Consider the following 26,017-nt stretch of genomic DNA (forward strand, 5'->3'; position numbering starts at 1 on the left):
TTTATGAAACATATATTGAAAAAAATATATAACCCAGGGATATTACAAGGAGTAGTATTTCTTATTGCTTAGCAACAATTCCTCAACTCTTTTCTGCCAGCATATAAGAATAAATTTGAAGTTTACAGGTTGACAGAATTGACAACCTATGTTGATGGATTTTCTGACTCAAAGTCAGTGGAGTAGTAGGCCTACTTGATGAGGCAATTTTCTACAGACAAAAAAAAATAGTCTCTAGGAACACATGTGTTGTATATTCGCAATCTAAAGATGTCCTCCTTTAAAACAATATACAACGCATTGCTCTTCACTGATATATACGTATTTCTGATCATCAAAGGTTGACATTCTTTTGAAATTACTCTGTAACTTATAAAAACGCAACAATGAGTAAAATTCCTGTCCAAATGGGATTCTTGATATCTAGGACTGAACTATATTTGAGGACTAAAAGTGGTAAACGTTGTAAGTGCAATAGCGAAAGTGTTGGGAAATCGCATCGTTCCGCACATCAGCCCGTTAGAACGTGCACACTAGTGACCTCTTTACACGCCCATTGAACCTCTTAGAGGGCTACCAGTCACATTTCTCGTTTACCACATTATAAAGCATGACACATTTCACAGTTAAACTTGGAAAACGGTGTTTGAATTATTGTGGCACTTACAGCGTTTACCAATTTTAGTCTTCATTTATAGTTTTCTAGAGACTGAGTTTCACTCGGGAAAAGAATGCTCTTGCTACGTCCAAAAATAATACAGTAAAACTATCGACTAACAAAGTTTGATTCCGTGATAATCCGTCCACTCTTGACTTTGAAACCAGGGAGTCGTAACGTACCCAATTTGCGTTACACGGTACGTTCCATTTTGTAGGAGGAAGAGTATGGTTCAGCTGCTGGTACCCATGGAACGTAACGAAATGCAATATGTTACAGACTGACGTTACAGAGAACGTAACAAAATGTATTATGGTAGATATTAACGTTATAAAGGAACGGAACGAAATGAGCACATTGGAACATAACGTAATATGCAATATGGTATATACTACCGTTACAAGGATACAAGGAACGTAGTAACGAAATGCATTGTGGTATATACTAGCGTTACAAAAAAACGTAACGAAATGCAACATGGTAGTAAATAACGGTACATAGGAACGTAATGAATGCAATCCTCCGTAACGGAACGAAGTGAAAGGCAATATGGTTAATTAACGTTACATAGGAATGTAACAAAATGTAAACCACTGTAGCGGAACGGAACAAAATGCAGTTGGGTACATACCATCTGCATAAGGAACGTAAATAAATTCAGTATGGTAGATGTTAACGTTACAAGGAAAGAACAATTCACAAATGTTTGCTAGTAACGTTATAGGTGCGTGACAAATATAATCTATTAAACATCAAGGAAGAAAAAGGAATAGCCCAAATCTCTTGCCATTCATTGGAACATTGCGAAAAATAACTCAGTATATTGTGTGGGATTAATGTTTCGTTAAAAATATGGTTGTTTGTAAATTAATGAATTTCCACCAGGGTTGTTAAAGGATCAGGAATTTTAAATCAATTCAATTCAGGTTCAGCAGGGAATATTAGCAAGCATAAATGGATCTGGACCGTAAAGAGCCTTTTTATGTTTAAGGTATTTAAATAAGTTCCAGGAACCTTTTTTCTGGATCAATTGAAATACGGCACAGGGTCCTTCGTTCCGGATCAATTTAAAGACGGTCTAAGTTCCATATTTGAAATGAAACAATACGCAACTTGGACCGAATTTACACTGTGATAGAACAGGTTCCGGTATTGTTGCGGAACCCAATAGAACCCATTAGTTGATGGGTTCGTGGACGTTTAAAAACCCTGATTTGAAAATTACATTTTTGGCTCGAAATTGAATAAACCTTCCATGTAGTGTAGAAATGAGTAGCCATAGGCGTGCGCACGAAGTCCAAAGGGGGGGTTAATGCCCCGCCCTAATCATGGACGTCTGCAGATATTTTCGACGGAGGGAGAAGCGAGGTATTTTTCCATGGGGCATATTACCCCGATAATAGTGTTGCCCCCTCAAGAAACACCACTTGAATTCGAAATTATCGCATTCCTGCATACCCATTATAATAATTAATGTAAATTACTATGACTGGAATCAAATTATACGTGTGAAATATATACTTTTAGCTGACATTCGTTTTCTAAAGGAGAGAGGTGGCCATCCGCACCCCCCTTTCAGATTTCCATGCCCCTATATTATTATACTTTAATCCAGAAATTTAGGGGAGAGGAATTTTATCGCCGGTTATTAAACTATATTATGCTCTTGAAGAAAATGAAGTATTTTTAAGCCAATGAAAGTTCACAAAACAACTACGGCTAAAGAAGGTGCAGTGGCGCAACCACAGGGGGGGGGGGGAGATTGGGCCTCAACCTTGGACGGAAATCAATTCTAAGGGGTAAGGTTGCAAACATTGAACTATGGAAAGAAAGGTTGCAGAATCTAAGAGTTGCAGGACAAAACGATACTAAAGACGGATTTAGTTTTCACGTCTTTCGTGCATTATTTCTTCCAGACGGTCAAGAGCATCTGCAAGGAGGCACAGAAGGGCAATTGCCCCCTTTCGATTTATATCTTTATACAAATGTAAATAAAGTTATATAAAATTGTCTAGCTCGTTTCGCTCGCAATATCTGCTTTTCTTACAGTCTTGTCAATTTCAAACCCTTAGCTATAGTGGAACCATGAGCAAAACAACCTGCGCAGACCCACGACTCCTGTACACCATACTCCCGCTTGTAGGGGAGGGGGAGAGTGGACCATGCTTCCTTATGGCCCGAGGTGGAGGGAAGAAGGGAAAGCTGCGCGGGGACTTTTCGTCCCAAGGTTTTTTTCCTTGTGGTCGATGTATAGGGGACGGCGGCAGTCAGCCCTGGACGCCGAACGATGTAAATAGAAAAAAAAAATGTAAAAGAGAATGTCATGGGCCTCCATGATTTTTTTGCGCCATATTAAATCAATATTGTTTTCAGTTTGCAAAAATTTGGATCTAAAAGTTTTCTTGATCGCTTCGCTAGCAATTTATTTTCTGTAATGCATTGTAAATTACCAGAGGGAGAAGTAACAAGAAGTAAGTACGTCAGACTATTACAAACAGTTGAGTCTTAAATGTATGAACAATTGTTTGGGGGAGAAGAAGCGCACACATTTCAGAGGCATATTTTTTGTTGTTTGTTGTGGGGGCGAATGAATTCATTATGTAATGTATTAATATAGGCTATATAAATTGTGTACGTATAATAATAGTGCCATTATTACTACTATTATTAATAGTTTATCCAAGTACTCCCCCCGCAGACAAGAATTTGTGGTTACTCCTCTGAGGGGGTGCATCATTTTCTATGTAATTGAAAACTATCGCGCTTCGTTCTCTGGCAAATTTCTTAAAAATAAAAGTAAGGACATTTTGAACAGGACACTTAATAACATAATGGCGATGTCTTCCATTCCTAACTCCCAGGTGTGGGCAGACGTTGTAACATGCACTTTTAGTGACCATTGATTTCTACCATAAATTGCTACTACTAGATAGTGAACATAGAAGTGCATGTTTGGACACACGCCAGAGATTGTGCTTATGGCAATGGTCATCGTTAGTGCTCGAAAGTTGATGTGTGTGTGTGTTCAGTAGACTTTCAGCTATGCAATTGCGGGCGCGCACTTATGTGTGTGTAACAAATTTACTTTGTTTTTATATAGTCTTGTGCAACGTACGCATACTGTACTTTAGCGAGGACAAGAATTTACATGACCCCAACTCAGCCATGCAAAAATTAAACTTTGATAGTTATTGGAGCCCATTTTAATATTACAATTGTGGGTTCAGTATTTTTGAGGTATCGATAAGACATGTGGAACGACTGATTCTAACAAAATGAGTCAAGTTCAAAAGATATGTGGATGCTATTTGTCATCTCCATTTACATTCCATGCTGTTACACGGGATGATTTGGTAGTAGAGTGATTGACTATTCGGTTTCCATTCTTCAAAAACTCATTGTCCAGAACATTAGAAAGTAACATGCTGATTTGGATACACACACAGGCAGACACGTGCGTCCATCAAGGTAATTAATGTACATTAATTTGCATTTGCGTGCGTCTTTTGATAATTTATCAGATGCCATGCAATAATTACTTAGACAAGATAATGACAATGATGTTGCCATTTTTTGATATTTTATTAAGAGAATTTTATAACAAGAGAACTAAACTTAACCTTAGGAAGTAGCGTGTTTGAAAAACAAGAATTGATTTTAGGTTACATATTAGGAGGCTAACAGTAACGTCTGTTATCGAGTGGTGTTCCTGAGTAATTTGCTCTAAATGTTACATTTTGAGGTACATTCTAAAATGGCTGTCAAATTTATCATAAAAAATCTAAAAATTTACACTAATCTCTCACAAAGAAATAGATATCATGGGAATTAATACAATAAAAAAAAATTAGGATTTGTTCACCAACCAAGGAATAACAATATTTGCCATATATTCAACTCCCTACAACATCGAAGCTCAATTTTTTTTAAAAAAATGTAAATATACATATATTTAAAGTATGCATTCGTACTGTATAAGCATAAGAATAGAACGGAGGTTCTGAAAAGTATATATTGAAACAGTTTTTAAAATTTTGTTGAATATCTTTATTATTCTCTTAATCATTCCAAGGTAAATTCTAAAACAAGGAAAAAAAAGACCTTATTACTTAAAAAACTAGAGAAATTTTGTATCTTTCAAAACAAAGCAAATACACTGTCATTTCCTTCAGGTGTCAATTTAAAACTAAACAGAATTCCACAAATTTGACATGAATAAAAATATATTTCATACTCTTGTATAACATCAGTATATCTGTGCAATTTTGTGAACAGGTAAGACAGCTACTCAAAACTAAATGTATTAATTACTAGGAAACATTAAACAAGTACGAGCAAAATTGTTCTTTTAATTAAATTACTTCTTATGGAACCTCTGAAAAGATTTTCTTTGGTTACAGCTACTTATGTATAATGAACTATAAGATCACAAAAAAAATCAAGTAATTATATACATTATTAATCTAGACAGTAATATTCCCCACATTTTCAACATGTTGTACAAGATCTTTCTGTGGTGTATCATTGGATTCCACAAAGTTTGCTACAATGTTTGTAGTCAATTCTGTGCTGCTATTTCTGAGATTGCTTTTTAATGAAGATTTAGTTAGATTTTTTTTCATGAAAATATAATTATTTCTAATAACAAGTATGTCATCAATAATTTCGGTTGCCATATTACACCTGAGTGGGTTTAGTATGAATTTCAGAGATGAAAAGAGTCTCTCGACACTAACTTGTGTTGCAGGAGTAGAGAGAACAATACAAGCCAAAATGTACAATTCGGGACAACTTGATTTTCTAATTTCCCAGAAATTTAGAACATTTTCAGTCCTTTTCAGTCTTCGAGTTGAAACAAAGTAAGTGTCCAATAATGACGCAATATTAAACTTTGGTGCAGATATGGTATTCCGCCGCAATAAATCTTGTTTCTTTAAGTAGTTTGTGACATGGTCACTGTCATCATCTTCAGTGCTGGAATCTTCTTGTTTCTTTACCTCTCCACACACTGATAAGGATTTCATGTGTTCAAGTCTTAACCACAACTTCTGGAGATACACCTTCGCCACATGGATGTTTTCTTCACTTAAAACAGAAAAGTACCTGGGATCCATGTAAATAGAAGCAAGAAATCCTGGATACTCAAATAATGATGGAAGTCTCTCTTCGTTATTGACATATAATGCTTGTTTTTCTCGTTTGTCCATGCCCTCTACTATGTGGCGTGCAAGGTCTGTGTTGATTGTTGATGTTTTAAGGCGACACTCCAGCCATATCCCGTAGAAGTCGCCAAGTAGAAGCTGTTCTTCTTGCAGCCTCTTTGTGGCTACTTTGGCTGGTTCCAGTGACGTCAAAATAGCCTCAATGTATATCCAGTCTTCTTGCTTTATTTTAACTTGCTCTTGATAGTAATCCCCTATGAACTTTTTAAGTGTAAAAAGTGACTGGAGCATATCATTTGTGCTGTTCCATCTTGTCGGGACATCAAGGGATGGTACCGGCAGTGATTCTGCATTCAATTGACGCCGTGCTGTAGGCGATCGTAAGACACGGCATGCTGCTTGACATGTCACAATAATATCCTTAACTTCAGGAATGGAATTGAGAGCATCATTCACGACTAAATGAAGAGTATGCGACGCGCAACGAACGGATTGGAGACGATAATCTTTACTCGTCAATTCCATTTCAATATCTTCATCTTCGTAAGTGTCTTTGAGAAATATTAGACATCTTTGTTTCTTGATCTTCCCCAATAAGTTTCCCGGCTTTAATCATGTTTGCTCCAGTGTCTGTAGTTAAACTATATATATTCTCCACGGGCACATTATACTTATCCAGAATGTTCAACAATTCGTAACGCAAATTGCTACCTGTTTGAGACACAAATAACTCTTGAACTGACAAAGTACGCAATTGGAGAGCCCCATTTACAACAAACTGGACGTTGACACCAAAGAATGATCGTCCATTTTTCGAAGTAGAATCAACTTTTAGATGTATCAATTTTCCCTCCATTTCGCCGCGTATTGTTTCTCTGATCTGCTGGGCCTGACTGAATAGCATGTTCCGTACACCTTCCTTGTTCACGATAAACCTGCAGAGAATAAAATTTGCTTTAATCCTTAATTGATAAGTTGTTTCTTGATTTTTGAAATTTTCAAGACATTTGTTTCAAACCCAAAATAGAATTAAAATTCTTAAAAATATTTTTCAAATAGTATGAATTAATTATATTATCAAGCTTTCATCAACTAGGCAAATGCTACAAATATGAGAAAGCAGAACACTTTTTTGGTGAAAGTGAAAAAGATTGTTATTTAAAACCATAATAGGTTAACCTCTATCAGTGTGTCTAGAAACTAACGCAGCTTGCATGCAATAAACAGTGTTATTTGATGCAATCAACGCTCTTTAGTAAAGTTTGAACTAATGAGGAAGTTATAACACCACCCTCCCTGGTCACAGCACTGGGCTTTGGCAATAGGTCTTTTTGCTTCATTCAGATATACCTAAGGCTGTGAAAAGGATATATGTGACACCTATATTTTTTTTATTTTCTAAAATATATTAACAATAGTATATAGGGGATATCTAAATAAGTTGTACTGCATGCTCAGTTCCATCCAGCACTGGAAAGCTACAGAATGTTAGCATAACCTGTCTCTAGGCATATGGAGTACAGTGAGTTTGTTTTGTCTCTGCGCAGAGTTAGCACGTGATATGGGACAGATGCCGGCATTTTCGTCCCGTAACGTCTAGCATGCAGACAATTATACAGTATTTATATTACATATTCCGACCTAACCTGTGTTATAAGAGTTTAAAACGAACGCACTGTATATGTAACAACTTTGTAAAATTGAGGAAAATTTGACATAATATTTGAAAACTTTATATTAATTAGTTTTGTTTGAGTGTACAAAAGTGTGTTAAATATCATTTGATGAAAAAATGTGTCTCATACATATCAGTCTTCAGAAAATTACTTTTCCAGACAGTTATACTTAGTTTACTTATTCAAAGAGTAACTGTTGCAGTTGAAATTACTCATGATTATGTCAGTGAGTAACTAGTTTTACAGTTATTTGAAAAACTACGTAATTGCATTCCTTCTAAACATTGTAAGGATATACAGAACTCTCTACCTTCATTACATGAGGCTGGATCAATAAAATCAATGTATTTGAAGTAACCTGAAATGAATTTCTAAGGAATTCTAACTAAAGAAGGTAGCTGTAACCGTAGCAGAGTTTCATTTTTGCAATAGATGTAACTTTATGACGTTACTTTTACTATTCTTTAAGACAAATTTTTAACTTTAAAATTTGTAGCGTTGGGGGAAAAAGTTAAATTTGGCAACACTGTTTCAACTATGGGCTCCCGCGTAGCCAAATTATTAGTGATTTAACATTTGGCGCTAGCGGTCCAGGGTTAAATTCCTGGTGGGAGCCCTCCAAAATTTCAGTCCTGCCCAGCTACGCGAGGACAGTAGTTGAGCTAGTTAAGGAGTGGGTTCTGTCTTGAAAGCCAGAAATAGCTGCGATGGACTATGCGCGGACCAAGCGTCATCCTTTGAAAAATCAGCTTAGAGTTGTTGGCATTTGAATAATTAGTCTTGTTTGTATACGTCAAATTGATTTAAGGGCCTTTCTCTTAGAGGGGTAGTTTAGCTTCCAACTATTTCTTTTCTGGACGCTTTTGTTTCCTTTTTTTTTTTCGGAATCTCCTACTAAGGCAAGAAAGCTGGGCTTCGTTCCATTTTGAATTTAGGACATCCACGCTTTGTTGCAATTCGTCATTTCTAGTTGCTCATTAAAACTTCAGTGTTTGGTTTAATCTTGATTGTTGTCATAATATTACAATGCGATGACATACCACAGACATAAAATCCAAAATAAAATTTCATCATTGGGTGTGTTCAATTTTTCGCAATAAAATATCCAACAGAAAGTAACTGCAAAAGTAAGTTATTCTTTAAATTGAGTAGCTGCACCGAACCTACTTTTTGAACCAAGCAACTGACTCGAGTAACTTTCCGAACACTGATTAAGACTGTCCGTTACTAACAATGAAAATAATTTCATTCGTATACAATGTGAACATACTAAGGAATACATGTAAAGGACAATCTGACGACATTGATGAAAATACGCACCTGTCAGAAGCTGGCATCGCTTCCAAAAGAGGATTCACTATATCTTGAAATGCTTGGTCATTCATCAGTGAAAAAGGACGTCCGTGCTCCGAGATGAGTCGGATGCAAGACTGCCTGAGGATGTCTGCGGTCATCTTTACATTTAGGAGAATATTGGCTTTCGGATTACTAGAGATAGCATTTCTCATTTTCTTCTTCTGCAGAAATGACAGCTTATCTTGATGCCTCCGCTTGATATGTTTCTCTAGGTTACCACTATGATCTCCCTATAAAGAAAATAGTTTTATTCATACTGAAAGAATTAATATCAAAGTAAAATCTATGTGCGAGTTTGTGTATTCGTACAATATACCCATATACGTAAATATATGGAGACCACTAACTGTCATTATATAACAATATGCTTAATGTATGGAGATTAGTCACAAATTGGAATCCCAGCACTTTTTACGCCTGATTAAAATACTATAGAATACCCTACACATAGTGGACCTTCCCCAATATAAAATACGTCGAAATTCTTGAACATGGGGAAAGCTAGACTACAATGCGTGTGGAGAATTTACAGGACAACGAGCTGGAGGCAACTATAGAGGGGGGCGTGGTGATAAGTGACAGAACAAGACTAATTTGCGGTATAAGCTCGCCTAACTTCTAGATAAACTCTACAGGTTATAGGGAGAAAGTTGTGCTTATGGATTTTGAGATTTTGGGAAAAATTGAAAGTCAATGATTGGGATATGCATTTGAGTTGATTTAGTATATTTTACTTCGCTTTTCTGCCAATTTTGTCTAATTGCGAAGTTGGGGATGAGTGATATGATGAATGGGCACACTTTTGCTCTTTTTACTATAATAATAGAACAAGTAATTTGATTTTGAATTTTAAAAAAAGGATGCAAAGATTGCTCCAATGCAAGAACAATGTGCGTAAAAACTTTGTTCAGTAAAGCCAATTTGTTCAGGCAAATTTGCTTTGAATTTTTAATGCTTAAGTAATGATAAGTAACTTTTGTCAATTCTAGGTAATTTTGAACATTTATAGTAGTTTTCTGAAGATTTTTTGTAGAGTTTGACATTTTATTAATTGAATATCTTTTACCCTTATTTTTCAAATTTTGTCATGTGATAATGTCCTCTTGCTGACTGAAGTAAACCTAGGACACACTGCTTTCAGTATCTTTCAGTTCTTTCAATGAGAGTATAGAGGAGCTTTTCCATGCTGATTTCGATGCATAAGTATTAATTACTAAGCAAATTATCCACCATCGCGTTTGTTCTGTTTTACCCAATGAGAGTTGCGAATTTGAACAAAGCGCCAGACAAGCAACTGAATCTCTACACAAGCATTTATTTCTCAAACACACGCACGATGCAAGAAAAAAAATTAACAAAAGTAATCTTTGTCAATTTCCCACACGATACTTGTGTATCGTACTGTACACGTCTTTACTAGCAGACAATCATTTTTATTTTAGAATCTCCGTCAAGTGTTTATTGATCATATTACTTCAGCTTTATTCTGAAAAGCCATTGCAACTTTTGTCTTCTGTAACAATACAACATAAAATTATTTTTTAAAAAAAATGATTTTAAATCTCACGTATTTGCCAATTCTGCATTAATCTCACTGCTGCTAACAGTGTGTATTACTCCATTTTCCGAACAAGTTGTAGTAAATTTAAACATTTTACACTTATCCATTAAATTTATCAAAAATTAACTCATCAACTGTTAAGGAATTAATAACAAATGATATATTTTTAAAATTTTATTTTTAGGTCATTAATTGCTTCGCCCTGTTATAAACGCTATTTCCTTGATATTAACCAATTACTGCAATTCAATCCTGGACATATTGGACACCCATTCAGAGGTGTGTGTTTTATAAACTACAACCCACGGAAATCTTTCCTGAACCTGATATTTTGTCTTTCCAGTAAAGTCACAATTTGATCTGAAATATTTTCATACGTTCAGTTTTGGCCCGCAACGCCATCAATAAAGCATTTGGTTTCTGACGAAATATAATGTATGTACCAAACTTAAAATTTAACTTACCACTCCATCAAATTGATCAATTTAGTCCAATTTTGCATATACGAATTAAAATAATAAATTTTACTAAACAATTCAAGTGATGGAATAAAGGTCCTACTTGGAATGTTAGAATGTAACCATCCTCCGCAATTTTATATGGATATACTAGCTAATGGATAGTAGGAATTTCCCACGATTGCTCTCTCCACGAAAACAGTCCAGTCAAAGTCTGAGCTTCCCCTTGTCTCCTCCACACCCCTGGTCCTACAGGGTTGCCACACATCTTAGCTGCTCAGTCGACACTTCGCGCGTTGTACAGTGGGATCCATGAGTATTACCGTGCAAATTGTCCATCACCATGTTAGTGCATTTTATTTGACCCAATAAGAGCTTCAAGAATTAAAAGAAAACTCAAAACAAGCTGTTGACAACTTCTGCACCAGTATACATAAAAATCCATCGCTTAAAACACATAGGATGTACGAGAAAAATAACGAAAATAGTCGGACAATTTGCCGAGCAATATTAGTGCATCGCACTGTACGTATGCGGTTGATTGCGTCAGCTGAAATTGTTGCTTATTGGTAGAAGAGGCATATATTTTTGGTAAATAATACAAAATTTCGGTACAATTTTCGGGTTCAAATGCGCTAAATAAAATAAAAATTCGTTGTTATAGCGGTGAAAAATCTGATCAAAAGTGGTGTATAAAATGACAAATTGAATATAATCCTAAATTTGATTAAAAAACTGCACTTATTACACAAAATAAGTATATCCCTTATAGTACATTCGTAGCATATCAGTTCTGTTGGAACGCTACGCATTTATGTAGTTACGAGAGTATTAAGTCTATTCTGTATAAAGGGGTCAATTTATGCTTCTCAAATATTTACAGCAGAATTAATCATTTCTCCGTGAATTACCTAACTCAGGATATTTCAAACTTCAGAAAGTATCGCATCGGTAAATAAACTAATTTTGTGTTTAGGAGTATTTCTTATTTTGCAGATCATTTCGTTACGAAACAGGGTAGGAAAATGCACCTCACCTTTCAGAAACATGAAAAATTAACATTACAGCATGTCATTTCACATTTCGTGTTTTCGTCAAAAACGAAATATGGATGTGTCTACTTACTGGCAAGACTAGGTGAGCGGCGTGACCTTGACTGAACTCTTTTCGTGACTTTAGATTTATAAATTAGCAGTTTGCACCTTTTCATTAAGTAGTTTGCACCTTTTCATTAAGTAGCCTCCTTCCTTTTTTGTCTTATTTCTACAGAGACTAGTTGAATATCTAGTAAAATGACGCGCTGTATTACAATTACTAATAGTATTACAAATTGTACACAAACATCAAAGAATGAAATACATTAGACACGAGTTTTCTGAAAATTTCTTCTTTTTCAAACTTTATACAGACGAAAATCGTGAATGGTAGTGAGCTCGCCCTGTTGAATAGGATGGGATTTCTGAGTGGAATGTTCAATGCAGCATATTGATCAAGATACAACAACTGAATTACGGCGAAGTAGGTTAGAAACCCTGCGTGCTCAAGAGCAGCTTCGATAAGGCACCTGAATTGTCTAGAGCTGAACAAGGAAATGGGCGATCTTTATTTCCCAAGGCCATTCCGCAAAACTAATGCCACAAGAAGTTTCCTGTGTGGATTTGTGAGCATGAAATTGTAGGTTGATGATAGTACTACAAGACGTCAAGTGGATTTTTTCCGTTTCGTTATTTTATATCGCTTTGCTACCTATAGAGTTTGAATAACTAATTAATCATTTGATGAGCAGACAAACACAAAGTAGCCGATCCCGTGGCAAATTAATTAGCGTAATACAATGCGAAGTCTAAAGTCTGATTAGAACCTGGACTAGAAGATATTGTCTTTATACCACTTCCATCATCTATCGCATCCTTTATCATCGCGATTAACAGTGGTAGACGCGAAATAAAAATAGAACCTTTGCAAGGACGTCCGAAAGAGGGGCAAGGGGTGGACGACCCCCCTGGAAAATGAAAGTCAACCAAAAATTATATATATATATATATATATATATATATATATATATATCACACATATAATGTCATTTCAGCTACAATAATATATGTTAATTATTGCATGAACATAACTTCAAATTAAAGTAATGTTTTTTTTTAAAAGACAACACTTATGGTGTAGGACATGCACCTTGTTTCCCCCCCTGGAAAAAACTACCTTGCTTGCCCTTCCCTGAAAAAAAATGCGGGCGTCCATGAACCATTGGTATCTACTTCGGAGTATAAAGCGTTGTTTCTTCAATGTATAGCGCGGAAGTAGACCGCAACAGCCTCTTATTTGACAGGAAATAGCAACACGAGAATAGGGATTCCTCGTATTTTAGATTTTCTCAAACTAATTTCAAGTATGTGGTGGAAATTCCTTCTATATAGTATGCAAATCGAGGTTTGCAGTTTGAATGGGCGTATTCCTTTTCTCGGTTTTTCCTGGAGACTATATTTTCAATTACTTTGAAGCATTTTGTACCATTTTTTATTTTTATAAGCAATTTCATTAATTATACATATGATAGAATGATCTAAACATGAAACTCATTGTCTCTTCCAATGATTAACAGTTTTCCTTGCCTTTCATTACGCTAGGCCTCTCAGTCGCTATCTTTGTTGTGAACCTAGATTAAGTGTGGGGCTTATCCTCTATGCTTTCATCATACAGCATGGCTGTGGGCTACATGCTTGACATCTTAACACAACTCCTTTCAAATATTTCTCGGGAAACGTATTTCACCTATCGTCCTACGGGAATCAGACGAACGTAACTACAAAAATGCGGTTTTCAGTTTTGTTAAAAAAAAAATCCTCTGAAGGGTATTTGAAGTAAATCGACATTTTTCCACTTCTAATTCTTATCTGTAAGACTGAGTCACGTTTAAGAGTCAGACTTTATGCACAGTAAGGCTAATCGGAACTGAACCTACAGTTTATAAAATTGGATCCGAACCACTGTGTGCCTCCACCGGGTATCGAACCCGGGAACCCGGGACCCCTGGAATACAAGGCGACGACACTACCACTGCGACATCGGGGAAGCCGACCTTCACTTCAAGTATCGCTATCACTTTTTAGTAGTCAAGGAGTATTGCATTCATTTCAATTTGGAGTAAGAGTTCAGCATTCACGTAAATCAGCAAACTTTGAGTTTTAGATACCATGTTCAATAACAACTTATATCGTCACGGCCAACAAAATAATGGCCATGAAAAAATTAGTATCAAGACACCATACTAAAATTGCTGCTTGAAGAACACCGTAAAGACTAAAGTCGTTGCCTGCTCCGTGACTGATCAGCTAAGCTGCTATTTGAAACCCTGGCTAAGGTATGGACGTACCATTGAGTTTGTCCCAATATCTATTCAACCTCAACATAGTAAATAACTGAAGAGGTAGGAAAGCTACGTAAAATTGCCGAAATAGGAAATAAAATACTCCTCTACCCCCCACACATGCATATGCAGCCGAGTTTTGAAATGCCGAAGCAACTATTGCCCACGGTCAGACTATATCAGTTGCTTTCAAACGTTAACATGATGAAATGAACGTTTCTATATGCACCTCCATGCAAATAATTTCATAGAATCCCAAATAAAGTTAAATTAATTAATGTATTGAAACTAGGCATTTGAATTTTCCCAAGGCAAACCTGCAGACATGAAAAGATCTGCCCATAGTCTTCAAGCACCTTTAAATACGCTGGCTCATAGCAGAATGTGATGTGTGAGCAAGAGTGCACTCGTGCACAATCCTACGTGTAATTTACAAACGTTAATTATTTTCCATTTCCTTTCGCCTGCATCCTAACATTTTTTTAATCCACGACAATCAGAGCAAAAAGTTTAGTTAGTTTTTTATGATAAGATTGAATTCCTGCAGAAATGAACAGAAACTACTGCGGGACCACAAGGATATAAACCTGAGCAGACTCGCGGCTCGCGTGCACCGTACTCTCGCGTGGAGGAGAGGGGCACAGTAAAGCATGCTTTCTTATGGCCAGAGCTGAATGGAAGAAGGAAAATCTGTGCGTACACTTTTCGGCGTTTTTTTTCCCCTTGTGGTCGCTCTATACGACGTATAACCCCATTGCACTCTAAACTAAGGCTCTCCGACATTTAGACGAGCTGTTTTCAGTTTCCTTTTTCGAGACCACGTTCTCTACGTTGACCCTCACTGGCAGAACAATTGAGAGGAAGAATGTAACTTATAAGATAGAAAACACTTATGATGTTTAAATAGTAATAACACGATCAAGGTGGCTTCGGTCTAGGACGGCTATGAGATTCGACAAGTTAAGATAAGTCCCATCCTGAAATCCTAAATAACGGAATTTACGGCGAGAACTGAAACATTTCAACCTGCCCGAAGATTGCACTTACCGCAACTTTCTTTCCGCAGCCCGGAATAAGACAGTGAGATTCTCGTCGTATGTCATCAAAGGAGAAAAACATGCGAACGGGATTTTTTCTCTTTCTTCCCTTGGATAGCGAAGAACCTTCTCCTTCCATTGTAACCAATCGTAAAAGACCGAGATTCCCATTCACGCTAGTTTTAAGGATCCCAATTTCTTCATCTACCTCCGCTGTAAAATGTAGTTCTAACCTCCTACCCCTCCCTTAAATCGAACACTGCGAATCTGATTGGCTCCATGTAGAAGCAGCTTGTGGCGTATTTGTACACTGCTGAAAAATGCAGAAGCAGAAATAGTTATTTCCGTGGGTTAAAGCAAGATATATATATATATATATATATATATATATATATATATATATATATATATATATATATATATATCTTGCTTTAGTATATATATATACTAAAATGACAAAAAGGTAAGTAAAATAACCTAATTCAATTAATCATATACATATACACACCTGAACGATTATCGCCTGCACCATATTACTGAACAAATCCAAAATAAAACTTTATAATCACTCATTCCACTAAATGCCCTTGAGAACTGGAGATAGGTTGTCGTCGTCTTCTTTGTTTGGCACACACCGCCTATTAGCGATTTCTTGCCAGAGGTCCTATTTGGTAGTATTACACTTCTCTTAAGAAAAACACTTGAGGTGTTTTATCAAACTTTCTAGGGTGCACGCAGTGATTCTAATCCATTTCACCAAAAATATACTTTTGTCCCTATGGATTCATGTCTCACCATATGTACGCTTAGATTTATTTATTGATTTATTTATTTCAGATGTTACCCCTAATGAAGTTAAGGAGTTTTCATTTAATGCCCTTGCATTTTCTTTCTTGTGTCCCTCTGCTTTGATACCGAAATGCTCTTTTGTTGTAAAACACACCTACAAATACTTAAAAAAATAATAATTCTAAAACGTATTAGCTAAAAAATACATTTTTCTTGGACTTCTTTATTAGGCACAAATGTGTACACTAAATACATATTCAACAAATACAAAGTGAGATCACTTACCTTTAAGAAGCCGGGTTCGCATCCAGGATAAAACGTTCAATAAATGTTAGTATTAATATCTCCATTTCCTCTCTTCTTTTTCACTTAGAATTCCATCAAATAAACAGGCGTAATTCTGCAATTCCCCATCATTTGACATTTACAATCAGTGAATATGATAACAAAAGTGCTCACATGTCTACAAATGTCTTTATACTTCACTACCTTCGAGACGTTACGTTGTTCACGTCGCAAACAACAGAAAAACGCTTCGCTAAATAGGTAGACTCTCGAATATTTGGCCAGATAAGACGTTTTCATTTTAAGGCATGTCAGACACATTTTAAATGAAGGAACGTTAGAATTTTTTTTAAAAAAATATCTTCGGTATCGTAGATGTGTGATACAAAGTGGAACAATTTTGAAAAAATACAATTTAGTCAGATATTAAATTATGAACGTTGGACTTTACATAGCAGCAACATTAATATTCGGATACACTTAATAAAATAAGGAACAAAGGAAGTAGCTAAAAATGAGTACATAAAAAATATTACGTGGTAGAGTGGCACAGCACGCTACGACGCCAGGGGTTCCGGTTTCGAATCCCGACCTGTGCAGGAGTGTTCTTTGTGATTGTCCCTTCATCAGTTTCACCATTTCGTCGCTCATACTCATCGTTGCTTTCTTAACCGCCAGATTACCATTTCGGATGTACAGACGGGATCAAATGAAATGTACTTCCGTTTTCCTACCAACTCAGAAGCGAGTTGGAAACTCTTCATTGCTCCTGTATAGATAAGAAAGTGGGGGAGGGCAATAGCAGACAAGGCCAGCACGCAAACTTGTTTCCGGCAAAGCGTCTTGTTGGAGTCTTGGCAGTTTGTGGAAGGATTTTGTGTTCCTCCCCCACCCCAACCCCGCCTTTCTCTCTCTCCTTGAGTTTGTGTTTGTGTGTGTGTGTGTGTGTGTGCGCGCGCGCCGACACCTGTTTCATTTTAAGTTTGACGTATTTTTATTGCATCGACTAATTGCTGTCATGACTGGAAATGAAACAGGTTAGCAATGGAGACATAATGAGGGATCAAAAATACAAAAATTCCGGGCATGAGTACTTAGTAGTAGTAAAGGTAAGGTAAAGTTCGTCGTGCGTATAGAACCGTGCCATGAAGGCACATTTAAGGGTTTGTGGCAGTAGGGTGTCGCATATTCTCGAGTTCGGACATTTTGGAGGTCATATGACCAGCACCACGCTCCAGCCGTCTTTACTCCCCAAGGATGTAGAAGAAACGAGAAAATAAAAATGTTTTACATTCTGCGTATGTGACAAGTAATTTTTTGGATATTGTCTTTGAAGTATCTGTTAACATCCTAACCCGCAATTTTGTTTAAGGATAAAACTGGTTGAAGGCCGCGAGTGTTCCTGAGAAGTAATGAACATATCACAGAACGCGCAATAGTTTAGCTCGCGTTTTTCTGAAAAAAAGAAAGAATGATATACAAATCAATTCTACGAATGCTTACGTCATTGTGACCATGGAGTGCATTTTGCACACTAACGAGGATCTGGCGTCATGACATAAGGTCAGTATAATGGTCTGTGGGGTTTGGACTGTGTCCTATCCATTTACGTTTGTAGTTGTCCTTTCACAAATTTCATCTTAACACACCTTTCATACTTATCTTTGTGATTACCCAAAAGTGGAAGAAAAGCGAAATAAAATAAATAAACACATCGATTATTGTGTCCCTGCGTTTTTCAATCTTTCTTCATGACCGAAAATTTATGTTTCACTGATGTAATGCATCACTTTAATCATGTGAATTATTTTCCGTCATCGTTGTGTGCTTAATCATTCCTTAAAGCATAGACTCTAATGCTGTTGTCCTTAGTGTAATTGATCTTATTGTGTGGAAGTTTTGATGTGGACAAAATAATGGTGAAGAATAAATCTCAATTGATTGTTCGAAATTTAAAATATAATAACTCCGAGGTGACGCATATTAACTGTTCTTAGTTCGATGTCAAAGAACGATTTCTCCTATACATTAAGAAGGATTCCGGCCTCCGTGGTAGAGTGGTTAGCACAGCTTGCTTAAACACCGGCTTTGGCATTGTGTTCATTCGGTGTTCATTGTGAGTGTCCCTTCATTAATTTCATCATTTCATCGACCATCCTCATCGTCGCGTTTAGCCAAAAGTGGCACAAGAAGCGAATTAAAATAAAGCAAATCAATCAATCAATCGATCATAGGGTCTCCGGTTTCATAGAGCAGTATGCAAAGCACTTCGTCATGGATGCCCTCAAAATTCAAATAATAATTTGCAACAGAAAACCTGATATTAGAGTATTTTAATAGTTTAGGCATATTAACAATTCACGTCAACCAACAATAAACAATTTATTGATTGATTTTCTTTTATTATACTTCGCTTTTTGTGCCACTTTTGGCTAATTTGCAAAGATCAAACATTCATGGCCAGGCCAGGATTCGAACCCGGAACCCCTGGTTCTGAGATTTCGGCCTGTGTATGGGGTTGGTGGCCATCCACCGTCGTGAGGAAATTGAGGAGCTACAAATTAGTAGCGTGACGCGGCCATGGAAACCTGCAAAGACTGAAGACCACAGATTAGCTGAAGACTTGTCTTGTTAACCACGCGTCACCCCATAATTCCAACCTCGGCAGGTGGAAGTGAAGCCGGCAGTCGGTAGGTAGGACGTGGCCCTCACGGACCGTTGCGTCACGGGTTATTATTATTATTATTATTATTATTATTATCATCATCTTCAATCAAATAAAGCTTTATCGTTATATATTACCGTATTTCATCGCATAATCGTCGCACCCTGTTTTTCAATCCAAAGAGAGAGAGGAGGGGGGGAAGGCAGAACACAAAATCCTTCCACAAACTGCCAAGACTCCAACATAAAGCTTGCTGGAAACAAGTTTCCGTGGTGGCCTTGTCTGCTACTGCCCTCCCCCACTTTCTTATCTATACAGGAGCAATGAAGAGTTTCCAACTCGCTTCTGAGTTGGTAGGAAAACGGAAGTACATTTCATTTTATCCCGTCTGTAAAGCAGTCCCAATGTCTGCTCCAAGTTGCACAGCTGCTTTCAGAGCCCTTGGTTTGAGAAGGGGGTGGGGGTGAGGAAAGGGTCTTGATTTTTCATACCGAAGCTCCTTCATTTCTTTCTCCCATTTATCTTGGTTGAATTTTCTGAGATACGGAATTTACCTCATTTTGCTTTTCATTACGTTTTATTGCGTTACCCACGGTACGCTTACATGTACTTAACATTTTCAATTTCCTTGCACGTACCGACACCCTTTGGTTAGATACGGCAAATATAAATAGCTGTCGTTCGTCAAATGTTGTTTTTTTGTTTTGTTACCCATTTTTCTCGTACTTCAGTCAGGGATCAATGCAGTTACTCATAACAGATGTAGTCAGGAAGTAGCATGAATTGTTCTTTCCCCGCATTGTAGTTGACCGGTAAAAAACTATGTAACAGTAACAGAAGGCTTTCAAGATTTGTCTGAATATTAAAGTGATCTTTTTTTTCACACCCAAATATAAATAACTAATTTCAGATTTGAAAACGTAACAGGGGTGTAAGGGGTGACCTTCCACGCAGTACATACACCCGATCGTCAAAATCAGTTCCACGTAGTACACCCTGGGCTGCCTTTTGCTGACTAACAAGTCTCTGGCGACTGGCCAGTATAATTCTGTATGTTCTCCTGCTTTTTGTCATGTGTGCTGAGTGCCCCTTTACAGCCTCAGCTTTTAACCTAAGTCAGAATATTTTCATATTTCAGTTATGCGACCTTACAGTTATGTTATTTGTTGTGGTAAGGGGCTGGACCCAGTATAACGTGGCGGGTGCAAAATAGCCTAAGTGCTGAAACACCCAAAATTAAAAAAAAAAAGAAAAACGTAACAGGGAATATAGCTTTAATAAATGCGTATAAATATTTCACAATGGATTATATTTATGTACATGTTGTTAATTGTGAAATATTGTGAAGAAATGAAACAAAATGCTACGTTTCGGTTACTAATGTGAGCCACTGTATATGTAATGTTTTTATTTCATTAACAACGTACAATGGTCAAATACAACTTTGCAGACCTCCGTGGCGGAGCGGTTAGCACATCGCAATACGACGCCACAGGTCCCGAGTTCGTATCCCAGCCTATGCATCATTTTCATTTTTCTTTGTGATGTCCTTTCGTCAATTTTGTAATTTCATCACCCATCCTCGTCTTCGCGATTAGCCAAAAGTGGCAGAAAACCAAAGTTAAATATAACAAATCAAAATCAAACATTACTTGGCATGACAAGAATGGATAGGTTATTTTGAAGCTGCTGTTATTAAAAGCAAATTTTATGTAGCTTTCCTAGACAGAAGTTTCAAACACAGAAACTGATTGATTGGATAACGCCTGTGGATTCCTACTCGAGCAGAAAATGTATATGTTTCCATTTATTACTTACAACAATAGCAGACTGATTTCCCGCTAAATCAAAGAAAACTTGCATTCACAGTTACAAATTGACGTGTTGAATGATTTCTCTCACTCCAATTCTGCTTAATCGAACAGCACACCACAAAGTGGGTCATTAAATATTTGCAACTTACTCTCGAGTTCCTCAACTAAAAATAAATTGACTGCGAAACAAGACCTCGTCTGCGATAACTATATACCACGTTATATGAAGAGTATACGCAAGTTGAAATTCCATCATAATAATTTGAATTCTTCTAGTAGCTACAAACATATTTTTTCATACATATTTTCTTAGCAAAATATGAAGTTCCTCACTTCAACAAGGACAACATATACACAGTATTCCACAAGAGTTTTTAGTTCGAGCTAGTCGTAATATGAATATACACGTCACTTCATTACTTAGTTTAAAAAAAGTGCCAGGCAATGTGAATTCGACGGCATGCCTGAAATTATTTGCAGTATCTCATGTATCAAGGGGGCTTTTTAAGTAAAATGAAGGACACATACCACATGCTTGGGTCAATTGAGAGTAGTAGAAACGTAATTATACTGCATGTTGCAACTGAAACAGTATCCTCGAAGCCGAAGTCGTTGAGTGATCCACTCATAAACTCTCTACCAAACATTTCAAGTTCGAGTAGACACCTGGGCATGAGCGTTTTCTTTGGTAACCATCCCTTCATAGATTTAATATGATCATCATTAATGTTCATAGTCGCGATTATCTACAAGTGGCAGAAAAGCGATACAAGAACAATACAAAAGTAGAAGAAACAAAAGAGGATAAAAGGATGAACTTAGTTAATGATAGGAAGTTTTATAAAATTACTGTTTCTTGAAGAATCTTGTCCTTTGTTCCGATTGTATTTCTCAGTCACACGTTGCTCAATGTCCATGTCGACTGTCGTTCTTACATTCTTGAAAATTACTTTAATGTCTGCCTATGCTCTTCTTTCAAACGTGGTAGGCGCTCTGTCTGTTTCTACACCAAAAAGTTTAATTCATCTCCTGTCCAAAAAGGCACGAATTACTGAAAGTAATTTTCAAAATTGTAAGCAGATGAGGGCCCTTGTAAAATACGTGTACTGTCCTTTTATTCGCTTAGTTTTGAGAATCACTCTCCATACAATTGTTGCCTACTTCAGAGTCCAAAGGCCCTGTCTAGCTACAGACCAGTTGCGCAAACGCGGTTTCATTTGTTTCGTACACAAATTCCATCCTTTATACGTATTTTCTACTTGCTAAAAGCAGCGGCGGCTCAAGGGGGAGAGCCGCCGTGCCATGGCACTACCCTCAGAAGAAATGCATACCTAGCCCCTAGCCCAAGTATTGTTAAATTAATACATTGATAGTTTACAGACAATGAGATTCGAATCTTTCAATCGGTCAAGCTGACGTGACGACCGCCCCAACCACAGACTAGATATGAACCGCCCCAACCTCCTCACTGCATCGCCAGCTGTTTCGTATCCTCGGCGAGGCAGCGGTCGGCGCCACCCAAGAGCTGGCCTAACCAAGTTGAAACGCGTGCAGAGGGTTGGTGAAGTCTCAGCGAGTAACCTTTGCACCATAAGCCGGGAAGAAGGTGGCAGGGGGTGGTGTTAGCCAATGGGGTGAGCCCATAAGACACCAGCCGTGCCCGTTTAGCACAGCGAGGGAACTTTCTCAGTGTTGACACCGTTGCCATCTTCAGAGATAAGTCGCTAAATACGACGGATTTGTACGACCCGTTGGGGAAGTAATTCGTGAAAAAGGTACTATCTACTTTTCTGCCAACATTTGGAGAAACGAACCTAGTATTTTTCCGAAGTTAAATGAACATTTTGATAATAGATAGATGCGCCTAGAGGGCCATCCAGACTTTTTAAAAATATAAAAGTAAAAATTCCTTTGGCATTTCGACAATTTCTTTTTACATCAAATGTAGAATATTTTCAACGTCCAGTTGGAATACGTGTGCATGGGGGAGGAGAAGGTGAGAAGATTTGCTTTCCCTTCCTCTTGTAATTGTGTTTTTAGTGAAGTGTCCTGTAGTGTTTAAAGATAGGTTAGTGAGTGAAGATGAATCGTATTAGTGTGTTATTACTTAAACACACTGTTTTCCACGTTACCAAACAAGGATATACATCTTGGCCAGTGGGGCAACCTCAAGGAGGGGGGCCAAGGCATTGCGGAGGTTTTTTTTCTTCGATTTCTTGATCACGTTGACAGTACCCGCCGGCCGCCACTGGCTAAAAGTGCCTTTCATATCGCCTCAGGGCGTTGTCTACTCGGATGCTTCGTGATCGAAGGTCACGTGTACAAAGTTTCAGATTTTCCGATTTGCGTGGTGCTGCTGCTATCAGTTCGGTTCGCCTTCTCAAGGTCGCGCAGCAAGCAATTATTTTTCGTCTTCCGATAGGAAAAAGCTTGCCTCTCGCTTATGTGGACGAACGCGTGGCACGGATGACTTTTTGGCTCGACCATGGTTGGTCCTTTATGTTTCGTCCTTCAGCATTTTAATCTAAGAACGAATCATTCTCATCGAAAAACATAATGTATTTTTTTTTAATTGATGTAACACATGTAAACCGAGAGCGAGAGATAGATAGATAGATAGAAACGTTTTCCTTCAACAAACGTTTGTTTTCCTATTGTATAAAGTGAACGCACATGTTAAAATTCATCTTGCATAGATATTCAAATTAGAACAAATTCACGTAAAGTGATTAAGTATGCAGAAAAGAAATATATTTGTGATAAATACATAGTTAGTCAGTAAATTCCGATAACCAGAATTCTGTCACGCCGAATGAAACGTTTTGTTTTACAATTTAATGTTTTCACTGACATCCAAAACGAAAATACGTATTATAACTTAATGACTTTCAAGGTGTCAAAATATTGTAATGTTACTATGCTGCCGATCACAATTATGAGAACGCTACGGGTCCCGGGTCCGAATCCCGGCCTGGGCGTGGATGTTTGTGAGTGTGCATTCATCAATTTCATATTGTTATCACCAATCTCCATCTTCGAGAATTAGCCAAAAGTGGCAAAAAAAAAGCGAAGTCAAATAAAGCATATCAAAATCAAACAATTATGAGACTTCTTCGAAAACGCCTTCGATAACGGTATTTGCTATTCGTAACGGATATGTGTATCACTTTTTCGAAACAGACTTTTGTGGAGGAAAAGAACTGTAACGTTACAAAAGTAACGAGCACAATTATACGAGAGACCTATGTTATTCTCTCCGGAACACGGCATCGGACACGGTATTGCACATCGGAACGTCTGTATGATACCAGCTATAAATAACGTTGTTGCTTTGAAAAAAGGAGTGTAACGTTTTTTCAGTAGTGACCTCAATTAAGTTACTGGTTAATTGTAACGTTACTATCACTTTCCACACACACTAAAGTTACTAGTCAATACGTGACGAACCTCTTTCTTACCCTGTAACGTTACTGGTTGCCGGCAATGGATGTAACGTTAAAGTGTCACGTGAAGACCTACTTCTTTAAAGATCAGTTATGGTTCGGTACCGTTATGCACACCTGTAACGTAATGTTCATATACCTGAGGTAACGTTTCTGTTCACGAAAAAAGTTATTCTGTTTCTGGTTGTAACGTAACGGAAACCGTAATTGAAAATACCGTTCCATTTCGTTACGTTACGACTCCCTGGCTTGTAGAATGGTCTTAGCGAATTAATATTCCGCTCAGGGTTGCCAACAATTAAAGAACAATTTCACAGCCACTGAATACGTCGTCCACCTACGAGGCAGGTAACAGATTTCGTAGCAAGTTTGGCTGGCACTAATGATTGGCCCATTACTAGGGTTACCAGACGTCCGGTTTTTTCCGGACATGTCCTACATTTTAGCCTTATGTCCGGCGTCCGGAAGGAATTTGAAAAATATCATGAATAGAGCCCGGAAGTTCAGGCATTTATTTTCGTTAAAATAGGCAGGCAAAAAGGCATTTATAATGTGGTAAATAGGCACTAAAAATTAAAAAAAGGCAAAATAAACCGAAAAAAGGCACATTTAGAAATCGCTTACTTTTATCTATAATTTCTGGCAAAATGTTAAAATCTAAATTGGGAAGAGCATTTCAATTTTCTCCGTCTTGATTGCACATAACTACAAGGTGCTTTTTAATTTCTCAACATTCATTGATAGTCGTCTGTCAGAGAGAATGTTTTTCATAATAGAAAATGATCTTTCTACTTCGACAGAAGTTATTGGAGCATACTGTACATATGACAAGCTAATGTAGCTGGACTCATTTTGGTAACAGCATTTTCACCTTTTAGAATATCACAAATTGTTTTCAATTGTTTCAAGTCCTTATTTGCACTCACTACCCGTTAGCACTTTTCCGCAACAGCTGACCCCTTTTCTACTGGCACTTCCATCATCTGCTGCATAGATTCCTCGAAGATTTTCATGGATGCTATAATTGTAATTGTCTCTGGCAATGCACCATAATGTGCAAAAGTAAACTTGAATAGCACAGGAGTTTTTTCACTTCACGAATTGAAGCCGCTTCATTTTCTGGAAGAGCATCGATCACCTCACTGATTTTTTGAAGGTTGTTAGCATAATATATAGCTGCTGATATCCAGGTCCCTATCTCGTCAAGACTGGTTACTGAGGTAAACTAAGCTCAATCGCAACTTCCTCAAATTTTCGGGTTCGAGAGGGAGATTTCAGAAATATTTTCTTTGTGTTCGAAATCAACCTGTCCACTTCAGCAGTCAATCATGCACAAGAAATGTTAACCGAAAGGCAATATCCTGACCCAGCATGAAATACTTTTTTCTCACACTTTTCTCCTTCAGCAATGTTGAAACATGCGTGAGTTCAATATTACTTAAATAAGACGAAAATTATTCACATAATAAACGGAAGAAAAATAAATACCAACAACGTTTTTTGGGAGAAAAATAATTTATATACACATTTTCTTTTAAAAATGTCAAATTTCATTGAAAAAGGCAAAAAAAGGCATTATAATTAAAAATAGGCAGTGGGGTCCCAAGTAGGCAAAATAGGCAAAATGAAAAGGCTTCCAAAACATTCGAAACAACATAAGAAACGTATATCCGGAAAAATTTTATCAATATATGCAGTAGATAAAAAGAGGCATTTTGCCAAACTTCCGGGCTCTAA

General features: G+C 37.2%; 1 protein-coding gene across 1 annotated transcript; it reads right to left on the reverse strand.

Moving 5' to 3' along the window:
* Positions 1-6,355: 6,355 nt before the first annotated feature.
* LOC146003028 (uncharacterized) lies at positions 6,356-8,950 on the reverse strand. Its single transcript, XM_083141191.1, has 2 exons — positions 8,817-8,950; positions 6,356-6,755 (listed from the first exon to the last, which is right to left on the reverse strand). The coding sequence occupies exons 1-2, from the start codon at positions 8,948-8,950 to the stop codon at positions 6,356-6,358; spliced, it is 534 nt and encodes a 177-aa protein (XP_082997317.1).
* Between the last annotated feature and the right edge of the window lie 17,067 nt (positions 8,951-26,017).

Source organism: Lepisma saccharinum, chromosome 19, assembly GCF_977018435.1.
Source record: "Lepisma saccharinum chromosome 19, izLepSacc3.1, whole genome shotgun sequence".
Taxonomy (NCBI): domain Eukaryota; kingdom Metazoa; phylum Arthropoda; class Insecta; order Zygentoma; family Lepismatidae; genus Lepisma; species Lepisma saccharinum.

Excerpts from the sequence above, each read along its gene's own strand:
- LOC146003028 (XM_083141191.1), bottom strand. The coding sequence starts at position 8,950 with ATGACCGCAGACATCCTCAGGCAGTCTTGCATCCGACTCATCTCGGAG. Across the intron at positions 6,756-8,816 it reads GCGATGCCAGCTTCTGACAG|GTTTATCGTGAACAAGGAAG; the intron begins GTGCGTATTTTC and ends TATTCTCTGCAG.